General features: G+C 33.9%; 1 protein-coding gene across 4 annotated transcripts; it reads left to right on the plus strand.

Annotated features, from left to right (window-relative positions):
- The first annotated feature begins 270 nt into the window (after window positions 1-270).
- Window positions 271-22,163, plus strand: LOC128205435 (receptor-type tyrosine-protein phosphatase kappa-like). Of its 4 annotated transcripts, none has more exons than XM_052907057.1 (23): window positions 289-366; window positions 856-1,002; window positions 1,334-1,404; window positions 1,543-3,246; window positions 4,353-4,467; window positions 4,727-4,815; window positions 5,442-5,603; window positions 5,797-5,954; window positions 6,226-6,313; window positions 6,558-6,625; window positions 7,206-7,242; window positions 12,959-13,062; window positions 13,413-13,538; window positions 14,879-15,027; window positions 15,418-15,553; window positions 16,116-16,244; window positions 16,740-16,842; window positions 17,049-17,125; window positions 17,515-17,649; window positions 17,987-18,121; window positions 18,467-18,621; window positions 18,975-19,110; window positions 19,221-22,163. In XM_052907057.1, the coding sequence occupies exons 3-23, from the start codon at window positions 1,353-1,355 to the stop codon at window positions 19,311-19,313; spliced, it is 3,951 nt and encodes a 1,316-aa protein (XP_052763017.1). In that variant the 5' UTR covers window positions 289-366; window positions 856-1,002; window positions 1,334-1,352; the 3' UTR covers window positions 19,314-22,163. The 4 variants fall into 4 exon arrangements, with proteins under 4 accessions (XP_052763016.1, XP_052763017.1, XP_052763018.1 ...); XM_052907058.1 differs by having other exon boundaries at window positions 856-979; XM_052907056.1 differs by lacking the exon at window positions 856-1,002 and having other exon boundaries at window positions 271-366.
- Window positions 22,164-24,148: the final 1,985 nt, after the last annotated feature.

Raw genomic sequence — 24,148 nt, forward strand, 5'->3', positions numbered from 1 at the left:
GGTGAACTCCGGCCTTCCATAAAATACGTTTCTTTTACAATGCAACTATTATAATGCGATATATAAGTCTTTCAATTTAGAAATATTAAATATTGCAGGTACATAGCATAATTTACATTATAACGCATAAAAGCACAGTGGATTTCAAAACGGCGAATATTCATAAACCTTGAGTAGTTTTTCAAATATTTAAATGGAGTATCATGTTTCAGTGGTGTATTCAGCCCATTGCATGCGGCTAAATACCAGTGTCGAAATAGTGTAAGGTGGATAGGATTGACAATGGTTGGGATTTTTTCTTCCTGTTTGAGAAATATTAATATAATATGACAGTCGTGACTAAGGATTGTTATGATTAAAAGTAAGGTGAGTGCCTATCAATTTGGACTTATGTTATTGCCGCGTAATGCAATGTACAACGTATTTTACTTACTTATTTTGGCATAATTAAAAAGTTAAAATATCTTAAATAACATTGAATTGAGTATCATTTTATTTTGACTAAAGTGCCAATTCGACCAACGATAGTCTACATGAATTATTGTCAAATTAAAATAATGGGACTAACTTCTTCATTATCTTATCTCAAAACTGTACACTTCAGAAACATTGATATGTCATTAAAATCAATGTATTTAAGTACATGTACGTGAATTAATTAATGAACAGATAAGAATTGTTATTGTTCTGTGTAATCATCTTTATATTGATAAACTTAATTCTACATCAAATATCTTACATGCTTTTAGTTTATTTAATATCAAAGGAGTCATTTTATACTAATTATTAGCAATCATTAATATTTGTTTTTGAAAATTATTCAACCATAGTTTAATGCTACAATGGAAATTACAGGAACCAAACGACAATGAATAAGAAACACAACATATTTAAACAACATAGATAAATAAAAACACCAAAATCAAACCTCGCACACATCAAAATAGCCGCTAAATGATGGGATTACCGCCTTGGAATGGTCAGTGAAACACGAGTCTACAGGTCTCATTTTCGGTTGTGCATTGCTTCCAATATGTATCAATAATTTCAAAACTAAAAAATATAAGTTGGTACGTTATTTGAAATCATACAACGTTGATCTTGTGCTATTTTAGGTTGTGTATCAAGTATAAATATAAGCAATAATTAGCTGTTAAATAAAATGATCTTCCTCAATTAACATCGCACACATGCTAATGCTGAATATTAAAACTCATGTTCATTTAATGGCAATCATAGTTATAAAAAAAACTCCAAAGGAAGAATCTAGCAAGTTAATGCAGGTTTAATACCGAATGTATGTAAATCAATATTTCTATTTTTTCCGACACAGATAACAAAGCCGAGCCAGGATGATAATACAGATTTTTGCTGTACTGTTCGTCGCACAAACGTGTATGGCAGGTAGGTGTTTTTATTACATAACACGCTATAAATACTATGGCATATAGCTTTAAGTGTTTCATACCTTACGTTTTTTAAACATAGGAACATTTGATTGAAGTAATTTACAAATGAATTATTCAAACAAATTTCTTTCAGCGACTGCAATTATAGACGGGAAGGAGGTTGACTGTGGACCGAGATGTGTGTGCTGTAAAGGAGGAGCAGATAACTGTCAACCTAATGACTTTTGTAGTCAAGGGTGTGTTGATACCATTTATGGTCAAAGATGTCTTAATCCTTGTCCTGGTAACTGCTCTACATGCTCCCAGGAAACCGGCATACCATGTTACACTTGTAACGTTACATTTTATGATCTAAACACCAAATGTAGCAAGAAGTGCCCAGTTAGTTGTGAAGGAGGAGTTTGTAATGATTATGGAGCATGTGAATCATGTATAGGAAACTTCGAAGGAACAAAATGCGACACTTGCAAGCAAGGGTTTACTGGACCCTCTTGCACCGCATGCTCTTCTGGTTATTATGGACCTGACTGTGAAATATGCCCAAGCGGATGTAAATATCAAAATTGTATGAATAATGGAACATGTTTCCAATGTATTGATAACTTCTACGGGATGTACTGTGACCTGCCTTGTTCAGTAGGTTGCAAAAGTGGAAATTGTAAACAAGATGGTTCTTGTACCTGCAAAGAACACTTTAATGGTTCAAAATGTGAAACTTGTATAGAAGGAAAATACGGAAACGATTGTCAGCAAACATGTAGTGAAGGCTGTGTAACATCGACATGTGACCGTAACACCGGCTTCTGTGTTTGTCGACCTTATTTTACCGGCGCTACATGCGAGCAATGCAATGAAGGCTCTTACGGAAAATATTGTGATTTACATTGCTCGAGTAATTGCAACACACGGATATGTTCGCGAAATAATGGAAAATGCACATCATGTGTTGATGGATATTCGGGTGACAATTGTACGACCGTTTGTGATTCGAGATGCGCGACGTGTAAACAGTCTGATAAATCAGTTTGCCTATCGTGTTTAAATGAACATACTGGGCCTACTTGCAGTTGTCCTCCTAACTGTTACTGTAGCGGAGATAGTGATTTCTGCAGTTATTGTAATAATCAGTGGAAAAATTCTGATTATCAGTGTAAATGCCATGCGAAGTATTGCCATGTTGATGATTGCAATAAATGTCTAAACAATACATTCTTTGTTGACAGCAGCGTTTCTGCATGTTGTGAGTGTCCTGCAAATTGTAAAGGTGGTTCCTGCACGACAGGACCCCGATGTACAGTTGGATGTAAAGATGGGTTTTATGGCACGAACTGTTCTCTAAGATGTACAACTATGAATGTTGAATGTGAAAAGTGTAGTCAGGTTGATGGAAAGTGTCTGAAATGTAAGGACGGACATTATCCGCATGTAAATGGAAGTTGCGTTAAGTGCAATAACAAATGTAGGGATATGCTTTGTAGTTCAGAAAATGGCACTTGTCTAAGTGGTTGTACTGGAAAGGTTTGGGGGGACAAGTGTGAAAGTCAGTGCAATCCTAACTGTGAAACATGTCTGCAAGACTCCGGAATCTGTGATACATGTACAGATAACACCTTCTATGGTTCGTACTGCAACAAATCATGCAGCCTATCATGCTCTGAAAGCAAGTGTGATCAAAACAGCCATTGTCTGTTTGGATGCAAAGGCGATTTCTTCGGGGATCAGTGTCAAACAAACTGCCCTCATAATTGTCAGAAAAGTGGTACAGAAACCATATGTAAAAGCGATGGAAACTGCAAATTTGGCTGCGTCGATGGCTACGAAGGCGATGACTGCACAAGTAAGAATATGATATCTAGTATTCGTAATAACCTATTATTCTAATGCTTTAATCAAGGAAATATACTGTTATTGTTTTTAACGTAACGATATATTAATAATTTGTATTTCATTTTATTTTCGGTTGTGCATTGCTAAATTATTCATACTTTATATGTTAAAAGTATGTCGTTAGTTTTAAATCAACATTTAAAAACGATACAACAATAGAAAGCAAATGCTCATACAATGAAACAAACTTCGGTAACTATATCTCAACACCATAACTGATTGTTGATACAGAGAATACTAGGATTGTTTTGGATACAATTTAATCACGCTATGCTTAGAAAATGAAAAGTTCGAGCCTAGGCAAGTTCTTTGGGCGGAGCATGTTACGCTTCTTTTATATTCAACACTAACATTGTATTCAATATATTATTTCATTGGACCTATTTACTAAATTTCAAAATATGAAAAAGACAGGCTTATTTTTAATACTTCATTAAGCGCTTAGATTTGTGGTAATTTTAAAACATGTGCATGCGCGTCATATTACGCACATCTACATAAAACGTTTACTGCATTTGCAGACATTTAATGTTACAGAATTTTAGTTTTTGTTTAAATATTGATGGTCAGATACTTATCTTACTATATGTTAACACAAAGGGGAAGTGGTTAATCGTGACGTAAGTTAAACACGAACAAGAAAATTGCAATCTCTTTAACAGGAACCAAAAACAGTCTCATTCTTATATTTTTCTGCGTCAATGAGTAGAGTAATTTTATTTCGATAACATTTTTAATTGGTTGTTTGTTTTATTATTGAATATCATTGAGTATTTTACTGTGGAAATGAAACATTTTCAAAGCGTAATGACGTGAAGAACGTTAACCATGTATGATGGCTTTATAATTTTATGTTTTTCATGTTGAACAAACCTACTTATCCAACCAATAGTATATAGTTTTGTTTTATTAAGCTATTTGTTATATTCGATGTTATATACTAGTCTTTTGTATAAAATAGAGCTTCAGGAAAAAGTTCGCTATTAGAAATAAACGATGGCATATATTTTTGCGATTATGGGTTGAACCTGCATGCTCAATAATTCAAATTCATAGTTAAAGAAGAGAAAGTAACAGCTGGACCACCAGTAGGAGCTATTGCTGGAGGTGTTAGTGGTGGAATTGTAGTCATCATTGCAGTAGCTGTTGCATTAGTCTTCTTTCGACGAAGGTATATGGTCTTGTTGTTGTTTTTAAAATTACGTGCTTTAATTCCATCTTTGTTCAGCACCTGATGTGTATGTATAATAAGTAGGTTCTTATCAGTTACTGGAAACAGCCATTTACCAACATCGTGTATACTGATAATTGATATGAAAAAAATGATATGAGTGTCATGCAATCACAAATAGAATGTGCTCAGATTGAATCACGATATAAATAATATTAACTGATAACATTGTTTTGGTAACAAACTTCACTTTTAACAGATCCACTCGCCTTCCTGCCTCGCGCCAAACCAAGGGAAATGGTAATAAAACGTTCCAAGCTAACATTACCGACGAAAGGAATAAAGAAAGTAAGTAACTAACATATTTGCTATAGCTCAAGTGAATACGATATATGATCCGTAAATTACTCAGAAAATATCCCGAAAAACTAAGATTTTGATTATATTAACCGAATTAAAGGGGGCAAAACACCAAGAGTGACAATTGCAAGAAGGCAAAGAAATTTGTTAAAAACTTACATAAAATTGATATCGTTGTGCCCAACGCATAGAATCTTATTTATTGGTGTATTACATCGCGTATAGCCCATGTATCTTTCGCAGTTTTTGCGTAATTAGCCAATTCGAAATTCACTTGATTTGTCTTCCACGCAAATACCATAAGTTTTAGAAATAGCATCAATATAGCTATTTGTACTAATCACGTGACTTTTACAGGCTAAATATACACAATATTAACTTTGAAACCAGTATGCGATATATTCAAAAGGGTACACTGAGCTGAGGCAACGACAAAATAGTCTTTAAATCATCTAAATTGATTTTGTATCGTCCTCATATTAGCTCAACTTGACTATTCCACGCTTGTTTTGATGAAATACTGTATTTGCCGAGTCTGGGACCATCTGGTGTCTTGTCTTTTTTTATAACAAGAACAATTCTTATATCTACCTTGAATGACTTGTTTTCATCAGCACAAGATCGGACATACTATAATGAAGGACAGGTCAAAAGAGAATCAACGAAACCAATTCCAACGATTTCCCGGCCACCAGCAAACAAACCCAATGCTGCCAAGCAGCAAGTATCTGCACATGAGGAAACTGCATTTGAAAGCGAGATTGACCTGGAGATAGGTACGCTTTACAACAAGTTTAGTAAGATATTAGTTTCAGTCAAGGTATGGTCTAAATTGTACACTCTGTCGACAAATCTCAAAACATTTGTGTAAGTCGGTCCATTGTTTTACTTCGCACTGTACATGTTTAATTAATTATGTGACATTGCCTTTATATTCACACGTTTTAATAAGTGCATTGTGTAATGTAGATAACGAGAGCAATGGGGCTCTTGGGAATTTTTCAAAGGATGATCAGACGTACTACAATGAACTAGGACCATCAACTAATAAGTCAAAAGTACACATAAATCAACTCCTCAAGTATGTGGACGGAAAGACTCATGATGCGTTTAGTGCAGAATTTGAGGTAAATGTTAAGGTTGATCGTATTACATGTACCACGGTTATAAGTAGAATGCATAAGAATGACATTGACATACTGATAATTCATAGTTCTAATGATATATTCCTGAAAATAGTTCAAAACTGATCTATTTATGAGGAATAAATTTAAGAAAGTACCCTACGGGAACATTCAACTATAATATTAATATTTCTAAAATTTTGATTTAAGTCATAATATACTCATTATTTGTTTCACTTACACATGTGAAAGTTCATTTTACACTTGCTTACAGAAATTTTCTCTCGGTCTTGTGAAGCCATATGTGGAATCGCAAAAGAGGGAGAACATGACTAAGAATCGATACAAAGGCATTTATCCATGTAAGTGATAATCATTGTTATTTCATATTGTTTGTGTCTAGTATGATAGTCGTACACAATAGTAACGATTTAGGACGTTTTGATCTTTGATGTTAAGGTAAATGAAAATGAATAATACTTATGTAGTTACCGTTGTTTTTCGTGTTAAACTCCTGTACTCATTAACAAATATTTAACTTCCAGAATGGGAATACTTTGATTAAATAACATTACTTGACTTATTTTTTTTCTTTGCGACCTTTAGACGATGATTCAAGGGTCAAGGTCACAGGCAGTGGTGGATCAGACTACATAAATGCCAGCTTTATTGACGTATGTAGCTATGCCATTATAGTAATAACATTATAAGCTCGTCTGGTTTTCTGAGAGGAAAAAAGAAGTATTGTCTTGGCCTTGGTGTCATTGGAGTCGTCGGCTGTAAATGTTTAACATTGGCCATAATTCGATCACAGTTCAAAATATTCAACTTGGGACTCATATTGTCGTTGACAATAAGCGCAATATGTATTTAAGGCCCATAATTTTGACTTTTATAATCCATGAGTTATGCCTCTTATTCAAATGAAAAACAACCACATTTGTGTTCGCTCCTCGGCGCTCTTACTTTAAATGTTTTAATAATCTAAAAGCAGAATCTAAGGCAACTTATTTAATCTACGGTAATTGTGCGATGCGATGGTTTCTACAGACAAATATTCAAGGAACACTTTACTGAAATTTTTATTTACGTGCTATTTTGTGCCTCTGTAAATAAATAATGGTATTTTTTTTACACTTTCTTGTTACATGTTTTATCCTACAGGGAGATTCTATTTACACGCTGTCATCGTTTCTAAAGTTTGAGGAAAGAGTAAATAGATTATAATCAACGCATTTATTGATACCCTTTCAGGGATATAAAAAGCCGAAGCAGTACATCGCTACATTAGGTAAGGAGGAAAATGACATGTGATACTCACGGATTATGGTTATTTTGTTAGATAGAGTGTCATTATTAAAGTGCATACAATTCATTGTACTGACGTAACGTTCACTGGTGATACGCGTAAGCGTCACGTCGGAAACTGACGTTGCGAACAAAAAAACGTTGTTATCATGCATGTTTACGTTTATTACCGTTTCCTTTGCAAATTATGGACATGCATAACATAAATGCATTCATGACAATATTGAAAAAGCTTTTAATATACAGTAGAAATCAGCATTTTATTACGATGCTTAGGCTACTAAATAATATATTGAGACGGTGTTAAAATTATAAGTTTTAAAGAAAAATAAACTCAATAATACTGATAACACAAGCACACTTTGAAATTCATTTACACTATGAACAACGCATAAAACATACAAATGATTACAATGTCGCAATTTGTTTGAGTTTGCACGTTATTATTTCTTATAATTACTGTTCGAGGCTTGCCAGTATTGACATATGGACAGTTTCTGGCAATGTGACAGTTGCTGCACTTTTGCAATTCAGCTCGGAACAAATATAAACAACGGAATATGCTGGCACCAAAGGTTTGTGTAACTTGTCAATTTTAAAATTGAGAATCGAACGTCCTCTTCTACAGAAATAATTTCCCATGATCACCCGTGTTCCAGCTTCCTAAGTAGTTCTAAAATCATCTGTTTCCGTACTCAGTAATGTATACATTGCCTGTGCAACACGCAGAAGGTAATAATCGGTATCAACAGCTTTAACAGCAATAACATCCCCGCTGCTTACTAAGTCATAGATAGGCGTATGTTCGTACCCGTTATATTCAGTCTCAATGTTTGCGGTGTTACGTTGTATTGTTAGCTTTATGTTGTCAATTTGCCCAACATTGTTCCTGTTTTCACATTGCGAATAGTTACCGGTTATGCATTCGTCACAGTAGCACGAGAGGTCACGTACAGTCATTTGTGTACCACAAGTTAAAATTATTTGGTGTATTGTTCTCACACGACTTACAGGCTGGAAGTACTTTACCGTGTTCCTTGGTATTTCTTCGACGAATTTGAAAATTCGTTTACTGCATTTTGCGTTTGAAGATGGAATTTGTAATGTGTTACAAGCAAAATTGTAAAAATCTTCTGCTGATTGTATAACTACTTGACCTCTCAACACAGCCATATCAGCAGTCTGTTTAAGCAACCCACCTGCTGCGTCTTGTGGTCCCTTGGCGTGTGCAGTCTCGTAATAGTTTCTTATAAAGGGAACACCAAGTCCTTGGTGACAACGTTTAAACTGCCGAAACAATGGCGGCTTTTATATTGGGAAGCACATCCGTCAGTAAATTCATGCACTGTCTTTAAAGGATAGTTAATACTTTTCAAGTATTCGATTACGGATTGCTGGACGTAATATGTGAAGTGGTGATCATGTTTCAAATCTGGTGATATAACGAAAAACTGTTCTTGAATTTTTCGATCCAGATCCAATTTTCCGTCCTGCACATGATGCCTGTGTAATATAGTTACATGAATTGTCACTTCCGTTTTTTGAAAGTAAGTGCTTTGAATTTCTTTTTGCGTTGTGCATCGATAGTTTTCGGAAAAGTCATGTATTGCTATCACGTCGCCTTCTGGTATGTGTTCCATTATAAACTTTGCCTGCTTGTTCTGCCATTCTGAATTAAATTGATGACGAGGGTAAGACTTCAGAAGCTCAAGTATGTGCTTAAACAATGAACCAACTTTAGTAGTTTTCTTGACAAGAATAAGCTTCCGATTTAACACATTTGATTTACTTTTAACTGTTTGATATTCGTAGCGCTCCCACTCGATCTCAGGAGCCTGCTCACTTTCGTCCATCTCGTTTGGCGAGAACAGATATTGTGGAACGCCACACTCAACACACTTTCTATCCAGACAGGCCTTTCCGGGCTGTTCACAGAGTGTTCTTGCAATCATGTCAGCACTGCGTTCGAAAACCGGATATCCACCGTTTAACTGTTCACTGTTTGTATAAGTCATTTTTCTGAACTGCATACATTTTTTAAATGCATGGTTAAATTCAATGTGGTACCTGCAACAACATTTTGTTTTATCTTTAGGCCTGACAGGCTTCACAAAAAATGGTTTAAGCTTTTCGAATGCACGTTGAGAAATTGTACAACTTGGATGAGTTTGTAAAAACTCTTCATAAACATCGGTTTGTGTCTTTTCCAGTATATGAATGGGGTGGGATAAGTAACACTTTGGACCAGTTCTATGCCTTTTGACATCTTGCTTATTTCCTGTTGGTCTCGATATGCCGGGTGACATCCAGAATTCATAAATGAGTTTCTTGTTTTCATCACTAATTTTGTCCGATCTTGTCTTCTTTTTCGTGTAAAACCAGCAAGATTTGTCAGAAGTCAATACTTTCCCACGTTGAACACCTGAAATTCTTCTGACGCTTACTCCTAAGCGCTTCGCCAAATTTGTTTTTGCTTTTGACTGGCTAATATTTTCACCACTCACAGACGCTATGATAGTGTGCATTTCAACACTTTTTTCATCAGAACGTTTGATTTTTGATCTTGAAATTGCATCATAAAGATTATCAAGAACTTGCGGCCCCTAATTCATTGTCTTTTCTTTCTTTCAATGATGTCACAATATTTTGTGCCTTCAGACATTGCACTGTTGGAGATTTATGGTGATCTAAATAGGCGGCGACAGTTGCACATCGCTTTATGGGCGTACATGGCAATGCATCCTGTAGTTTCTCAATGGCTCTTTTCTTTTCCATTCTATGACTGAACTTGGTTATCTGGCCGTCTGCAGCTTCTTGGGTCGCCATATTCTTTCTCAAACGTTATTTTCTTTTTCTCTCCCTTATAGATAGATAGATAAATAAATAGATTTGTTTATCATAAAATGCATGAATATACACAAGGCATTGGACATTTAAAACAACATACCAACATATCATTAATACATAAACGCGTATGGTTACAAATGAAACTTTGGCCTTGCCATTTTACACCATATGACAAGGATAACGCAAAAAGAGTAATTATCATGTTTCCATTGCGGTCCTTGAAATGTAGTGCAGTGCGACATAGGAATATATACATACATTACAATATGCATGTATATTTAAAAGACAACAAAACATTAAGAAATTCACAAGAGTATAAAACAAATTTAAAATATGATGGGTTATGAAATATATATAATTGTCACAGATTACTAGGGACATTATATAAATCCAATATATTACTGTAAAAATACTTGTACCTGTACCAAAGTGAAAAATACATGTAAATAATAAAGATATACATCTCAAGTTGTAAAATACCTTGCTTTGATTCTCCGTTCCTCAGCATCAATCGCCTTGCGTATTCGTCTTTGATGTCGTTCAGAGTAGCACATGATGTTACTTGCATCTAATTTTATAAAAATGGAAATGCATGTATATGAAGCAACAGGTTCGTGGTTATTGAATGTACATATGTCCCGCAGACATGTAAGAATGCATTTAATAGGAGATTTAAATTGTATAGATGTTCGGTATAACTGTCCGTAATAAACTTTGAGACACACAATTCATTTTTATGTAGAATGTCCTTAAATCAGCGTAAATAATTCAGCCTCAACATGATAAAATGATTATTACGGATTTGCGAACAACATTAGCCAGCCAACCAGTTCGAAAACGCGTGGTCTGTTTTGCAGTAGATTGGTTGTTTCAACACTATCATTCAAAGCCCTTGATCTAACGGTTAACATTTACCATAGCTATTTATATAAGGAAGTAACCAAATAGCCTGACTTTACTAATGTACATTTTTTTATATAAAAACAAACAATATTTTTATATAAAATGTACCTTTCACAATATGTTGTTGAAGTTTATGTTGTTTCTTTTTTGATAATTCTTGTTGATGTTTTCGTCTCAATTGCTTTTTCTGCTAATACCATTGTGTTCTTTCCGAGTTACTCGCAAACGCCGGTGGTTTGTCGAAATCTGAAACAAATTATACAATGTTCCTTTTAGTGATTTAATCACGCACATAGATAACGATGCTATTTATATGATAAGCCTACTGTTCGTATCCATAATTATTAAGACACGTTTTATTGACGCAGTGTGACGTTACATAAAATTTGGGCAAATTCGAGCCAGTGCGACACAGTATTTGTTATGTTAAACACTCACTTTCTGTTGAAAACGGCTGATAATTGGCAATTTAATTCCTAAATAAATTTACAAAATTACGGTACAAAATCAAATAATATTCCTATTGAATGTTCATATGAAATATGACTTAAGATTTAGCTCTGCCTTCGTACATTGTCATTAATTTGAACGTTTTCGTACCGTTTTGCGACATGCGTTTTGAATTGTCATTCAATAGTTAGCGTTATGTTATACAAATTAAATATATCACGATAATCCTACTTAAAATTACAATCACAATATCTAATTTTTAAACTTAGAACTTAACTGGTTAGATTACAAATACGCCAAGTTTATCCGTTTTTCGATATTCAAACATCGCATAAATCTAGAGCGGACATTTAGGTGTGTTTAACAAAACCATGATTTATGAAGGTGTTTCTTCAAATAATAGAACAAAGAAACAATAGGCTTGAAACGGAATGATTCACGGTTTCAATATTGAAAATTATTTTGTTAATGCTTATCATAAAAAGGCGTAGATAATAAAATAATATTCAACCGTTTAGAGCAAAACCATACAAACGACGTTAGCGGACATCTGTAAATTAGAAACAAAAACTATAATTGTTTGATTATAAAGATATAAAAGTACAAAAATAATTGTGGAATTTTCGACACAAATGTCTATTTTAGAGGTGTGCAAACGAACTTACCCATTGTCATACGTATATACTAGTTCTTCTGTATCAAATTCGTTAGCTCGTGCCGCCTATTTCAAATGTGACATCTTGGCATCTGTGCTTTTTACCCTGCTGGCAAATGCGACATGCGTGCGACCGCATCGAAAAAACAACCAGTAAGACCGGAAATGACGTCGGTAACGTCTGCTACAAAATTTTGTCGTTTGCATTTTCCCACGTAAATATTGTAGAGGAATATAATGAAAAATGACCCTGTTGTTGTGACGCTGTGACACGTTAAAATTAGCGTCATACCAAACACTAAATATGTTTTGCATAATTGAAATCAAAATATATTTCTGGCAATGCATTGACACATTAAAGCGCATTTTTTTGCTGTGTCCAATGGTATACAACATGCCAGGGTCCCAAAAATAACAACAAGTCTACAAGTATTACATTACAATACGGTTGTCTAATTTTGTCAGATGTATCACCAGTGAACGTTACGTCACTGCGTTTGCAAAAACAGCAGAAATTTTGAATGCAATTGACAGACGTTAAAAAGCAATTATTTGAATTTAAGTTTATATTTGATAGTGAACTTTCGCCCCGAAATATTGAAAAGGGATTTAATTTATCAAACAGAAAATAAAACAATAGAATAAAAGCCATTTGAGTCCAGTAAATTATTAGAATTAAACTAAACGACAGCAAGAAGCATTCAGCGTGCGTCCGTTTTATTAGTTATAAATTAATTTAACAAGTAATTTAGCCATAAATGTATTATCGCTGGTAACGCACTTCCAATATAAGTATTTTAAAAATATATAGACGAATTTGCGTTATGGCATATTTCCATTTCAGGTCCAATGTCCCAACAACTGGACGATTTCAGCTTGTTTTGGAAAATGATTTGGCAACAAAGGGTTGAGAAAGTTGTTATGGTTACCAATCTCATTGAACATGGAGTAAGTGCAAATAAACATTGATCATTTATGGTAATCATAAGATTCAGTCACTGTATACAATTTGATACAAAAATAACGTTATTACCATGGAACTGTAAAAGACATACTAAGGCTACAGTTCGCACACTTTTGGAACGACGTCGTGCTGATAATTGAGTGAAAAAGGTTATTAAAACAGTCAAATTTGTTCCTTTCTGATTAATGTACATTATAAGAAACTTCAGTGATCAGTGTAGAGTTTGGATCTCATCGTAGTCCTGTTCTGGTAAAGACAAACTATTCTATTTAAAATACTTATGGTATGATAATTCAACGTAGAGTTATCATCATTTTTTGGTGTGCTAATTCAGTCCCCTAAATGCGAGCAATACTGGCCAAACCCTGGGGCCAGTAGGATGTATGGTGAAATAAAGGTGGAGAGCCGCTCGGAGGATGAGTATGCTGAGTTTACAAGGCGAGCCTTAACGATGACCATGGTATGAAACTGAACAATGAAAGTTCATGCTTTTCCAAATATATTTCTACTTAGTTGGTGTTGTGTCTTTATTAAATCGATTCTGATATGTTCATTGTTTGTAGCACTGTAGCGTTAAATAAAGTTTTATTAAGGTTTATTATTAGGTTTATTCAAGTTTTATGTTTAAACGTACAATCCACCCAAATTTTGGTCTCTTGTTTGTTTGCAATGATTGTAAAGTACATTAACGTAAAGGTTGAAAGTAGAGAGTACCATGCGAAATATCATCTTATACAAAAACGATTAGTTTCACATTTAAGACACGTTCATGAATAACCAGACTTCTGATAGGACTTAATTTATTTCATTAATAGTGTTTATCGTCAGCTAGAAGCATTTTGCAAAGGGCTATCGAATTTATAAAGGTTTACTGTCAATATTGTCCGCAATGCTTCAGTGAGCTCATTGTAAACTAGTATACTTTAAACTTAAGCAGCTTAACAGGCAAGCCGATTTTTATTCTTCCGGGTTTAAAAAGACAAATTACAACCCGCTCATTGTAACAGAAGCCTTTTGTGACATGGCCAGTGCATAATAATTAGCCATATTATTTTGCTCTGCTAGATTTAGTTTTTAAGTTGAATTTATGTTCAAAGTGTTCGCATGAATTGTTAAATATGTTTTGACACGCATCTGATTTAATCAATTTAAGATTAAGATGATATTTTCTTTTGATTCAAGAAAATGATTTCTTTATTTACCTTCTGTACAAAGTTTTAGCAGTTCTACCACACAGTAAACTGACACGAGCGTAAACAATTAGTGTTAGGATGATCACAATATGCGCCTCAATGACTGGATACAATACATTTTACTCACTGAACATTGTTATTTTAACTGCCTACATTCAACCCCGCCCCCGCCCCTAAAAAAACAAAAAAGCAACAACAACAACAACAACAACATACTCCCAGCCGTTTAAATCCCGCAATTGAGTACTGGGAAAGCCTTATTAAAATTATCAACTATGGATTACCTAAATGACAGACTTTGCACGGTTTGGAAAATATGTACTCTAAATTGCATTTCATCGTCTGCAGATAGGGTTGGAATCCCTAAATTCATTGAAGTTCTTGAGGAAACTCTATTGAGCCAGATTGTAAAGGTTTGACGGTTGGATGACCCTCAATTGTCAAGTATCCTCTCCTCGAAATAAAAGTTTGGTATACTCTATACATTATTAGGAATACATATTGCTCACGGAGGCTCTGAGATTTTTTTACGCAATTTGACAGTTCTTAGCAGAGCAAAATATTATGCATACAACTAATGCATGCAATACAATACATGCGCCTACAGGGGACCGAAGAAAGGACGTTGCACCATCTGCACTTCACGTGTTGGCCTGACAAAGCGATACCCGACGATGTAACCGCGATGATAGAGTTCCGACAGAGGGTTCAGAGTACGCCGAGTACTCTAAATGGACCAACGGTTGTGCATTGCAGGTTTGTTCAATTTCCAAATTATTCAAAATCTACGTTACTAAAATGCTCAGCTCCTAACGTCTTTTTCTCCTCATGGCCCTTGAATAGTGTTGAGATTATTTGATTGAATTATTACTCTATAATAATACGTTTTAAACATAAAATACAACAATGTTGGCTCTTAAAAGGTTAGAACCTTGGTCAATGAATGTTTCAAGATGGCGGAAAGTTAATATCGAACTTCCTGGAAAAGGGTATTGCAAAAGGGCTTCACATTATAATGAACAAGTGGAAATGTACCCTTACAAAAGTGTGAGAAATACGTTTGTAATTATCAAGTGTAGGTGTTCATTCTGAATAAATTATAATTTTGTTTGATGCCACAGTAAATTATGTCTGTAACAAATACAGTGCTGGTGTCGGCAGAACAGGCACATACATTGCTCTGGACATCCTGACAAAAGAAGGTGAGGCGGAACGAGCCATTGATATAGCGGGATGTGTCCACAAAATGCGCCTGAACAGGCCGAATATGGTTCAGACAGTGGTGAGATTTTAGGATGAGGTTTCATCATTGATTAGATTGGAGAATGCTATTACAATCAAACAATTGCAGAATTACCGTGCGAGTACAAAGCATAAACTAACTATGACTTTAAATCAGGATTGTATTTTGATAAATATTTGCTCATGTATTCTGCGATTCAATGCGTTGCACGATCATAACTTTTAACCATAAGAATACGAATTATTGTTGCTCAAAGTAGCATGTAATTTTCAAAAATGTTCATTTGCTTGGTGCGCGTTCTCTTCCGTGTTTCCTTGATATTTGTGAGCATATATTAATACTTAAAACCGCATGTTTTGATGATATATACATAATAGCATGTCGACATAATATTCTTTTGTAATTTAAACCAAAATTGTGTATTTGAGACCTTTTATCTCCTCTAAATATTTCGTTTTTGTTAACATGAGCTAAGACAGTATTTTCGTTTACCAAATAAATATAAATACCATCGGTAAGTATCAAGTATCCTTTCGTCTATGCATCCAGGCGTTGTATTCAAATGACATTGACTATTATTACTTTCAATATCTCGTTACAGGAGCAGTATCAGTTTCTGCACACAGCTGTGGTTTACTCGTTGACCTTCGACTGCAAACAAATCAAGGGAGAGAACTTCGACCAGTTCATGAAACAACACACTTCACAAGAACTGAATAGTCAGTTTAAGGTGGGTATCCTTGAACATAGGCATTCTGTTGATAAGTAGTATAGTTAATCGCCTGTCATCCAAAAAGTTTACTGTCCGTGTATACCGTGTAGAATTTTAAATAAAGAAACTCCAGTGGATGCCTTGAACGGGAACATGTACGATAAGGGAGTCTTCAGGTTGTCTCTCTTAAGGAAAACCTAAATGTACAAGTATAGCCTTTGTGTGTTCATAAGCGTTGTGAAAAATGATGATGATGACCATTTTGCACAAAAAGCATTAAACATATCAAAATGAATTTTGAATTGTATTTGAAATAATGGCCATGGCAACTGCGTTTTCATTTGTGTGAATGTTTATACCAAAACAAGATGTGCTGTACAAACATATGCATTTCATGTAAAGTATCTTATTGTAGTTCTACCTTAAACAGATATTTTTCAAGATGTGATTCAATTGTAAAGCCTACAATTTAAATATAGTATCTTTGCGTGAATTGCATTTATTTATTTTCAGCGACTGCAACACACCGTCGAAAAACGAACGAAAGACGAAGCAATTGCAGTTGAGCGCAATAAGCAGCACCTGAGTAAAAACAGAGCAAATGCAGATATTCCGGGTAAATATTGCTAACATGCTCAAAATGTCACAATTAATGGGGTTTTTTTTGTAAAATTGTTTTGAATATTTTTTTGGCAATCGATGCTGAATAAAGCTTAACGTTTCCAGTTGTATTGTCTTTATATACAGAGCCAAATGAAGTGAAAGAATAAAGGTGTCTTTGTGATTATGTATTCGGATTTTGATAGTGCTGCTTTTGTTTAGGTAACGAAAACAGGCCAAGACTTTACCTGAACCTCAAACATGGGGCGTCAGACTACATCAATGCTGTATACATTCACGTAAGCATGGTCCTATTTTTTTAGTTTGCATTTCTAAAATCAAACAAGAAGTGCATATTCATAATAGTTACCACCTACTAATCAAATTACTTTAATAAGCATTTCATTCGTCTGCATGTGATGCAATGGAGTTGATAATTTACCCTTTATGCAACTAATTCAAAACATTTGTTTAAAACTGTACTTTATCGCTGCTGGTTCAGATTTACGAAACACGGAATTGTACTTTGGTCAGATTGACTTTATTTTTATCAAGTATACATATATTCATTTTATCAGCGTTCATACTTTAACGAATCATCCAACATCGTCTTCATCAGCTCACCTGTTCTAGAACAACAAACAATCTCATTGGTCGTAATATGTTTTCATTGGTTTGCGTTTCACAGAGCTTCAGAATCAAAAAACGTTACCTGGTAGCACAGACTCCACTTCCAGAGACTGTAATCGACTTTTTGACGCTTGTTGTCCAAGAGAGCTGTTCATGTATCGTCAGCTTCGAAGCTGATATGGACAAACAAAGGGTAAAGTTCTTTTTTAATTTGGTTTTAGAAAATATATTACAACCGACAGACACATATACAACGTCAGAGATAGGAACCAGATGTCAGCCATTTTTTAAACTGACCACCGTGTAAATTATATTATATATATAATAATTAAAGCCAATAGTTAGTTCAGCAAAAAAAATCCAAAACTTGGATTAACAATCTCGCCCTGACCAAAGACCATCTATCAAACTGTTGGATGATTCAAGTAAAGAATTGACTTATCAAAATGAAGCTTATAACAATTCAATACAATACCATGTATATTCGATTTGTTTTTCGAGCACTTTACATAATCATAGTATCTACACAGAATATCGGCATATATTACCCAGCGGCAAACCAAGAAGTTTTGAAACAGGGAACGTTTCAAGTGAGTTGCTCAAGAGAGGAAAAGAAAACGTTTTACGCAGAGCGAACATTGAAAATTCAACACAAAGGAGTAGGGGTAAAGAAATTAGATAGTTATATAATTCTAGGAATCAATACAACAAAAATATGTCCATAAACTACTGAATTTGAACATGTCCCTTCCCCTTCAAGTATGAGTGTAGTAGACTTTACAGAAATTCTTAATAATATTATTAATGTCCTTGCAACGGAAATGAACTGAAGTCGATTTTAAGAAAAAGATGTATGTTTAGATTATGTGTTTAAACAATTTATACATGAGACATATTCAGTCTGAAACTTTGCAAGTGCGCATGCACTAATGTTCTAGTGGTAACTATTTTCCCTCAAGAACAATATCGATCATAAATGTCAATGTATTAATACGTACTAACTTCTCCAGACGAGCACTGAACGAACCATTCCACATCTTCAATTTACCGACTGGGATGAAACGAACAACATTCCAAGATCAACAACAAACTTTCTCTCATTTCTGAACGTGATAGAGAATGTCACAAAACAGTCAGGTGACGGGCCGATCTTGGTACATTGCTTGTGAGTACTGATTGGTTACCTTTGCACCTTATTGCTTTACATTTGAAAACTGGTTGGATACGTGGTTGAATATCAACTTGAATAAGTACTATTAGTAGGTGCAATATCGTTCAAGAAAAAATAGTTTTTATGTATCAAATAGTCATATTTATTATCGATGTTATTTCATATATGACAGGAAATTGTTAGCATCAGCCTCAGATTAAAGTTAAAACATCTTAAAATGTGTTGTCATATGTCATCTAGGTTATTACAATTGATTGCCCTGTCAAATGGAATATTTTGTTACTATGCTTAATCACACTTATTTTTAATACAATGCATTGCTTGAAATCTACATGTCAATAACACAGAGATGGTGCGGGCAAAAGCGGTCTATTCTGTGTCGTTTCGTTGCTTCTCCACAAGATGGCCGTGGAACACGAAGTCAGTGTGCTTAACTCTGTTAGGAAGATCAAAACCATGAGGAGGTTAGCGATCCCGAACCAGGTAAATAATTTCTCAAATAATGTCCGTTATAGTCATTTTATCATTGTGCTGTTATTGAATGGTCAACGTCCGCGTTTTTGTGCCCATGCTTATGTTATTTGTGTTTTCAGGAACAATTTAGCTTCTGTCACGGATGTGTTTCTGAGTATCTAAGTTCCTTTGATGTATACGCCAACTTCAACGAAGAAACGGGAAGACTGTAAGATTCATCGAATTTAAAGTTTAAAAGAAACATTCAGAGTGTAAATATGACATTGTGCAAACTTATTTTGTTATTTTGTGTTAAGTTTTTTTTATTTTCAATATGTTTTATAAATAATGATAGAAATCACGAACCGTAAAGCATATATTTTATATCCAGTTACTAACACAGCATATTCAGTATTTTTTATATTCAGCTTTGTACATACTTGTCCTTAAGTATTGTTCTATTTCATGGTGCACTCAAGTGATCTATGAACTATTTAAAAAGCCTTTATTAAGTGTACTGTTTAATGCCAGTCAACAACTTGGAGAACAGAGCTTTCTTAAACTTTATGCAAATTCATTTTTTGCTGATTCTTTAACTTTAAAAACTGTTGTTTTCATTCACATTATCTCATTAATTATATTTTTTATGACTACAGTTTTTCTAATGTCATAGAACATTTTCACTTTTTTGTATTTGCCATCATTTTAAGTGATGTGATTTATAAATGAAATCGGTGTCAATAATTTTTTAATGTCATAGTTGCACGGGAGCTGTTCAAAGCGTATAAAGGGACTCAATAATGTTTTGGCATTAAATTTTGTTTTCCCGGTATTGCATCTGAAAACACTTGTATTATAACTATTTCACTCTTTGATACTGAACGAAATGACACCTACACTTATTAGAGTGTAAACAAATGTTCTGGTGTTAATAGAGAGCGAACCCACGCCGGTAGGGTCAAGAAACATGCACGCACACAAGAACGCATAAGGATAACATTTGTTAAAGAATTCAAGCCATCAGTATTTCAAAAAACTGCATTTTACAAAATCATGAGCGATATCCTTAAAGCTACGGGGATGGGCTGTTTATTTATTTAGGTTTGTTTACTTAAAAATCGATTATTTAACTATTTTATAAGTTTTTGAAGAAAATCATCGTTGTAATGATGTAAGGGAAACTACAAGGACAAACATGGTATCATATCCTTCAAAGAGTTGTATTGGTTTACAAATTGTATGATAGACTGAGAAACGTTAGTGCCCTTTTTTAAATCAATGAATTAAGAAAGCATTACGTGGACTTCCAAATGTCCACTTTATGTTATCAACGTTTGAATTTTACGTGTATGTCAAATAACTATGAAATAACGTGACGGCATCGGGTGCCCATACTACTAGCAGAAAGTACCTTCATACTAAAAAACGCTTTATTCATGACAAAATACCCAGATTAACACGCATTGTCTATATTGACGCCGATTTTACAATATTCTTTGGAGTTTTATAAACTTAACGAAGAAAGCAATACGCAATGAGGTTGAATGTTCTTACGTAATGTGCACCTATTGTGTACTTATCTCTCTTTGTGTAGCTTTTATTCTTAAAGTAAATGCTGAACATGATGCTTTAACAATGAATGTGTTTATTATATTATCAGAGTCATATTTCATGACGCCAATGTCGTTGAGCATGTTCAGCTTCTTCTGGTACTGCCATATGTGTAGTTGAATTTGCTAGTTTATTATTAATGCAATCGTCAAATTGCGTGTGTTATTAACCATTGAAAAGTATTATTATGTGTACATCATTTTAGAGCCATTACTTATCCTTTCATATTTGGATTATATTGTAAAGTATATTCGCAAGTAGTCCCTTGAAATATTGTTCTATATGAAAATCAAGATTTGTTTCGTATGTAAAAAATCGTATGCATGTATGTATATAAATGTACAAGTAGGCTATCACAAATACATCATAACGAAAAAGACTCACACAACGACAAAAGCGTTTATCACTTATTACTATAAAGAAACCTTAAAATTAGCATACACGATTGGTTAGATAATTAACAAAGTAACACTTATACATCATGTTATACTATGAACTATAAAATATAATATTCATCTTAAATCATTCATTGTTAGATTTGGATAGCCCGTAAATTTCATATAAAGGCAAATCAGTGTACTAAGTTTTAAACACAATGTAGCGTGATTATTTATATGGTTGAACTAAGCTAAGCCTAAAAAATCATCTTAGCATGTATAATTTAGATGTAGATTATCAGATGTCATTATTATATACATTTGGTTTATATTCCTACAATTTAACAAACTTAAACATATCTGTGGTTACTGATGCCTTTTCTTCTAATGTTAAAAGTATATAACGATATTCACACTACACCTGCAATACAAATCGCTTGATTCATTTATGTGATGTTTTATTTTAATTTTTTGAAAGAACGTTCTTGTTGGTTGTTTTTCATATTCTGATATTGATAACTATCTATTGTAGTGAACCATACTTCTGTTTAACATTTTAATCCAGACATTCTTAAATATATCCTGCATCAGTTGGTCAGAACAGCAGAAAGGTTTCCAAAGGTTTGAGAAGACGCCACAAACAAATAATGATTTAAGCATGCATTGTTTAAAATCAGGATAGTTTGAAAACAGATTTTTGAGATTTTTATAGGTATTTTTTGTAACAAAAGTATCATGCTGCTGCTCATCCATCTACTGGTCGAAATTATCTGATACCAATAGTTTTCTGTAGCAAAACAATCGAGATAGAATACAGTATAAATTTTGAAAATAGCTTGATGGATTAAGTTAAGATTTAACAATATATGTTTTTATTGTTTTCATTGTATAAAAGGCTTAATCGGATTGGTATGATTCGTAGGGACAATCAAATATTGATATGCATGTACGAGAACATGTTGACAACATTTATGTTTTGGATTCATTGTTTAAAGTGTGTTTTATTTTCCATGACTAATTCAAATAATCATTTGCTTTTTCTTTCTTTCAGAAACTGTTTAAATATGTTATTATTGCTTATCAGAGAAGCTTATAATAAAAGTATAACCTTTTATCTTGTAATCTTTTCAGTAAATGTTTGGGCAATATAGTGTTATTTTGTAGCTGAGCGTTAACAATTAATACGAATCCTTGAATATGTTTTCCAATGCCAAATTGCCGTAATGAATGCACAGACCTTTGAAGTTCACATTTGGAAAATAACAACGACAATGCCATTGATGGGGTATCGCGATGATTGGCTACACATGCTCACCAGTAAAGGTCGACCGGAGCAGCATGCAGAAGGGCATGGCACAAAAATATGCTTTAGCTTCATTTAATTTGTATTAAATTATCTTAACTCGTTTTTAATACTGTTATTACCTTATCTTAATTGCTGTCTAGTCCGTCTCCTTGCAGAAATTGAAGAAGAAGACAGTAAGTACTGAAACATCAAATGGGCAATTTAATGTTCGGAGTCTGTGAGCTCTAAACCACCTAAAGAGATTTTCACTTTTATACCACTAAGCAACACGCATCAATTGACCTGTATCTAATTATTACAATCGGTAGGTTTGATATATGTATAATGCAGGCGGCCAGCTTCGACGAACAAAATGCCGAACAGATTTGTTTTCTCTACTGCGGTCATATGGTGTCGCTTGTTGTTAACAAGGTTGATTTTATTTTGGTTACAACTTTATGTAAACAGCGTAAAAGAAGGGCATGCATATAATACGTTTTTTATTAGTTGACGGTATTCAGGCTAAAAATAGACATAACGTCAAACTATCTTCGCTGTTTCCTCTTTCTTTTTCGACCATTTGAAAAGGTTACCGTCAATATTTCTCAGATTCCCAATCCTCACACCCTTGCTTTTTAATAATGTGCTATTAGATTCGTTTCAAAAAGTTATGGTGTACTTCTTGTCGATATTGTAAGTTACGGTTTAGTAGGTGACCCGATATGGGAATCACGGGTAAAGGAAACCATATCGGGTGAAGGCAAATAAATTATCCCCAATTGTTTGATGCAGTGTAAGATCGCAATATATTTCACCTCGTAGCTTTGACAATCGTCAAGTATTGCTTTTGGTGCTCACTCTATAAAATATTAATATCAAACACAGCAACAAATAAATATCCTCTTTATATTTAAATTTGTGTTATATGTCGTAAAGAAACCGATACTCAGTTCTATTTTGGTATCATTTTATGTGGTTTGAAATGGTTTAAGAATGCACCTATATTGACGTAAGGGAAATGTAGACAGAGAAATAATGTCATCTTTTGTTGACTCTTATCCAACTATAAAATAATATCATCTTATGTATTTATATTAAAAATATGTATTCCCTTTTTATATCATACTCATAAAATACAATCATTTTGAACTTTGTTGTATTGGCTTTCTTAAAAGAAAGAGATGTACTCCGAAATGAATGTACGTAAATTTGAATAAGTCGTTTCGGGTTTGTATTGTTTACACATTAATTGTTCAACGCGTTAAAGCTACCTGTTTAATTTCGAAATACGGGGAGTAGTTGATATTACTTTTTAATCTTATTTTACTTTTTAAAGTTAGGTAATTCAATTATGAGATAAGGTTTTTGCAGATACATCTGCGTTTATAGTTAAAGGAAACTACAATGACCAGTACAGTAGCTCAAACTTTAGGGGTTGTATTACTTTCCGATTGTGTGATAGAATATGAATAGTGCGCTTGTTTCAAATAAAGGAACTAGTGGAAGATGTTAGTGGACTTTCAAATGGCCAATTTACGTCATTGATGTTGTATCATTGATATGTCGAACTACTACGAAATGACGTAACGGTATTGGTGCATTATAAAAATGACTATTTACATTGTTATGATAATATCGTTAACATAATGCTTGTCGGCTAAATCGATCCAAAAACGTGTCCAGATTTTTTAAAGAAAGTACATTCATATAATCCCTTAGTGTATAATATGTGAGAGCCAACTTTGATATAAATATAGATTATAACAAGCTTTATACTTTAAGATTCGATATTATC

This window comes from Mya arenaria, chromosome 10 (assembly GCF_026914265.1).
Source record: "Mya arenaria isolate MELC-2E11 chromosome 10, ASM2691426v1".
Taxonomy (NCBI): domain Eukaryota; kingdom Metazoa; phylum Mollusca; class Bivalvia; order Myida; family Myidae; genus Mya; species Mya arenaria.

What these genes read in the sequence shown, in the direction of transcription:
- LOC128205435 (XM_052907056.1), top strand. Translation starts at nt 1,353, where the DNA reads ATGATAATACAGATTTTTGCTGTACTGTTCGTCGCACAAACGTGTATG. An exon ending in ATACAAAGGCATTTATCCAT is followed by an intron (nt 6,314 to 6,557) that starts GTAAGTGATAAT and finishes TGCGACCTTTAG; the next exon opens with ACGATGATTCAAGGGTCAAG. An exon ending in GAGCCTTAACGATGACCATG is followed by an intron (nt 13,539 to 14,878) that starts GTATGAAACTGA and finishes ATGCGCCTACAG; the next exon opens with GGGACCGAAGAAAGGACGTT.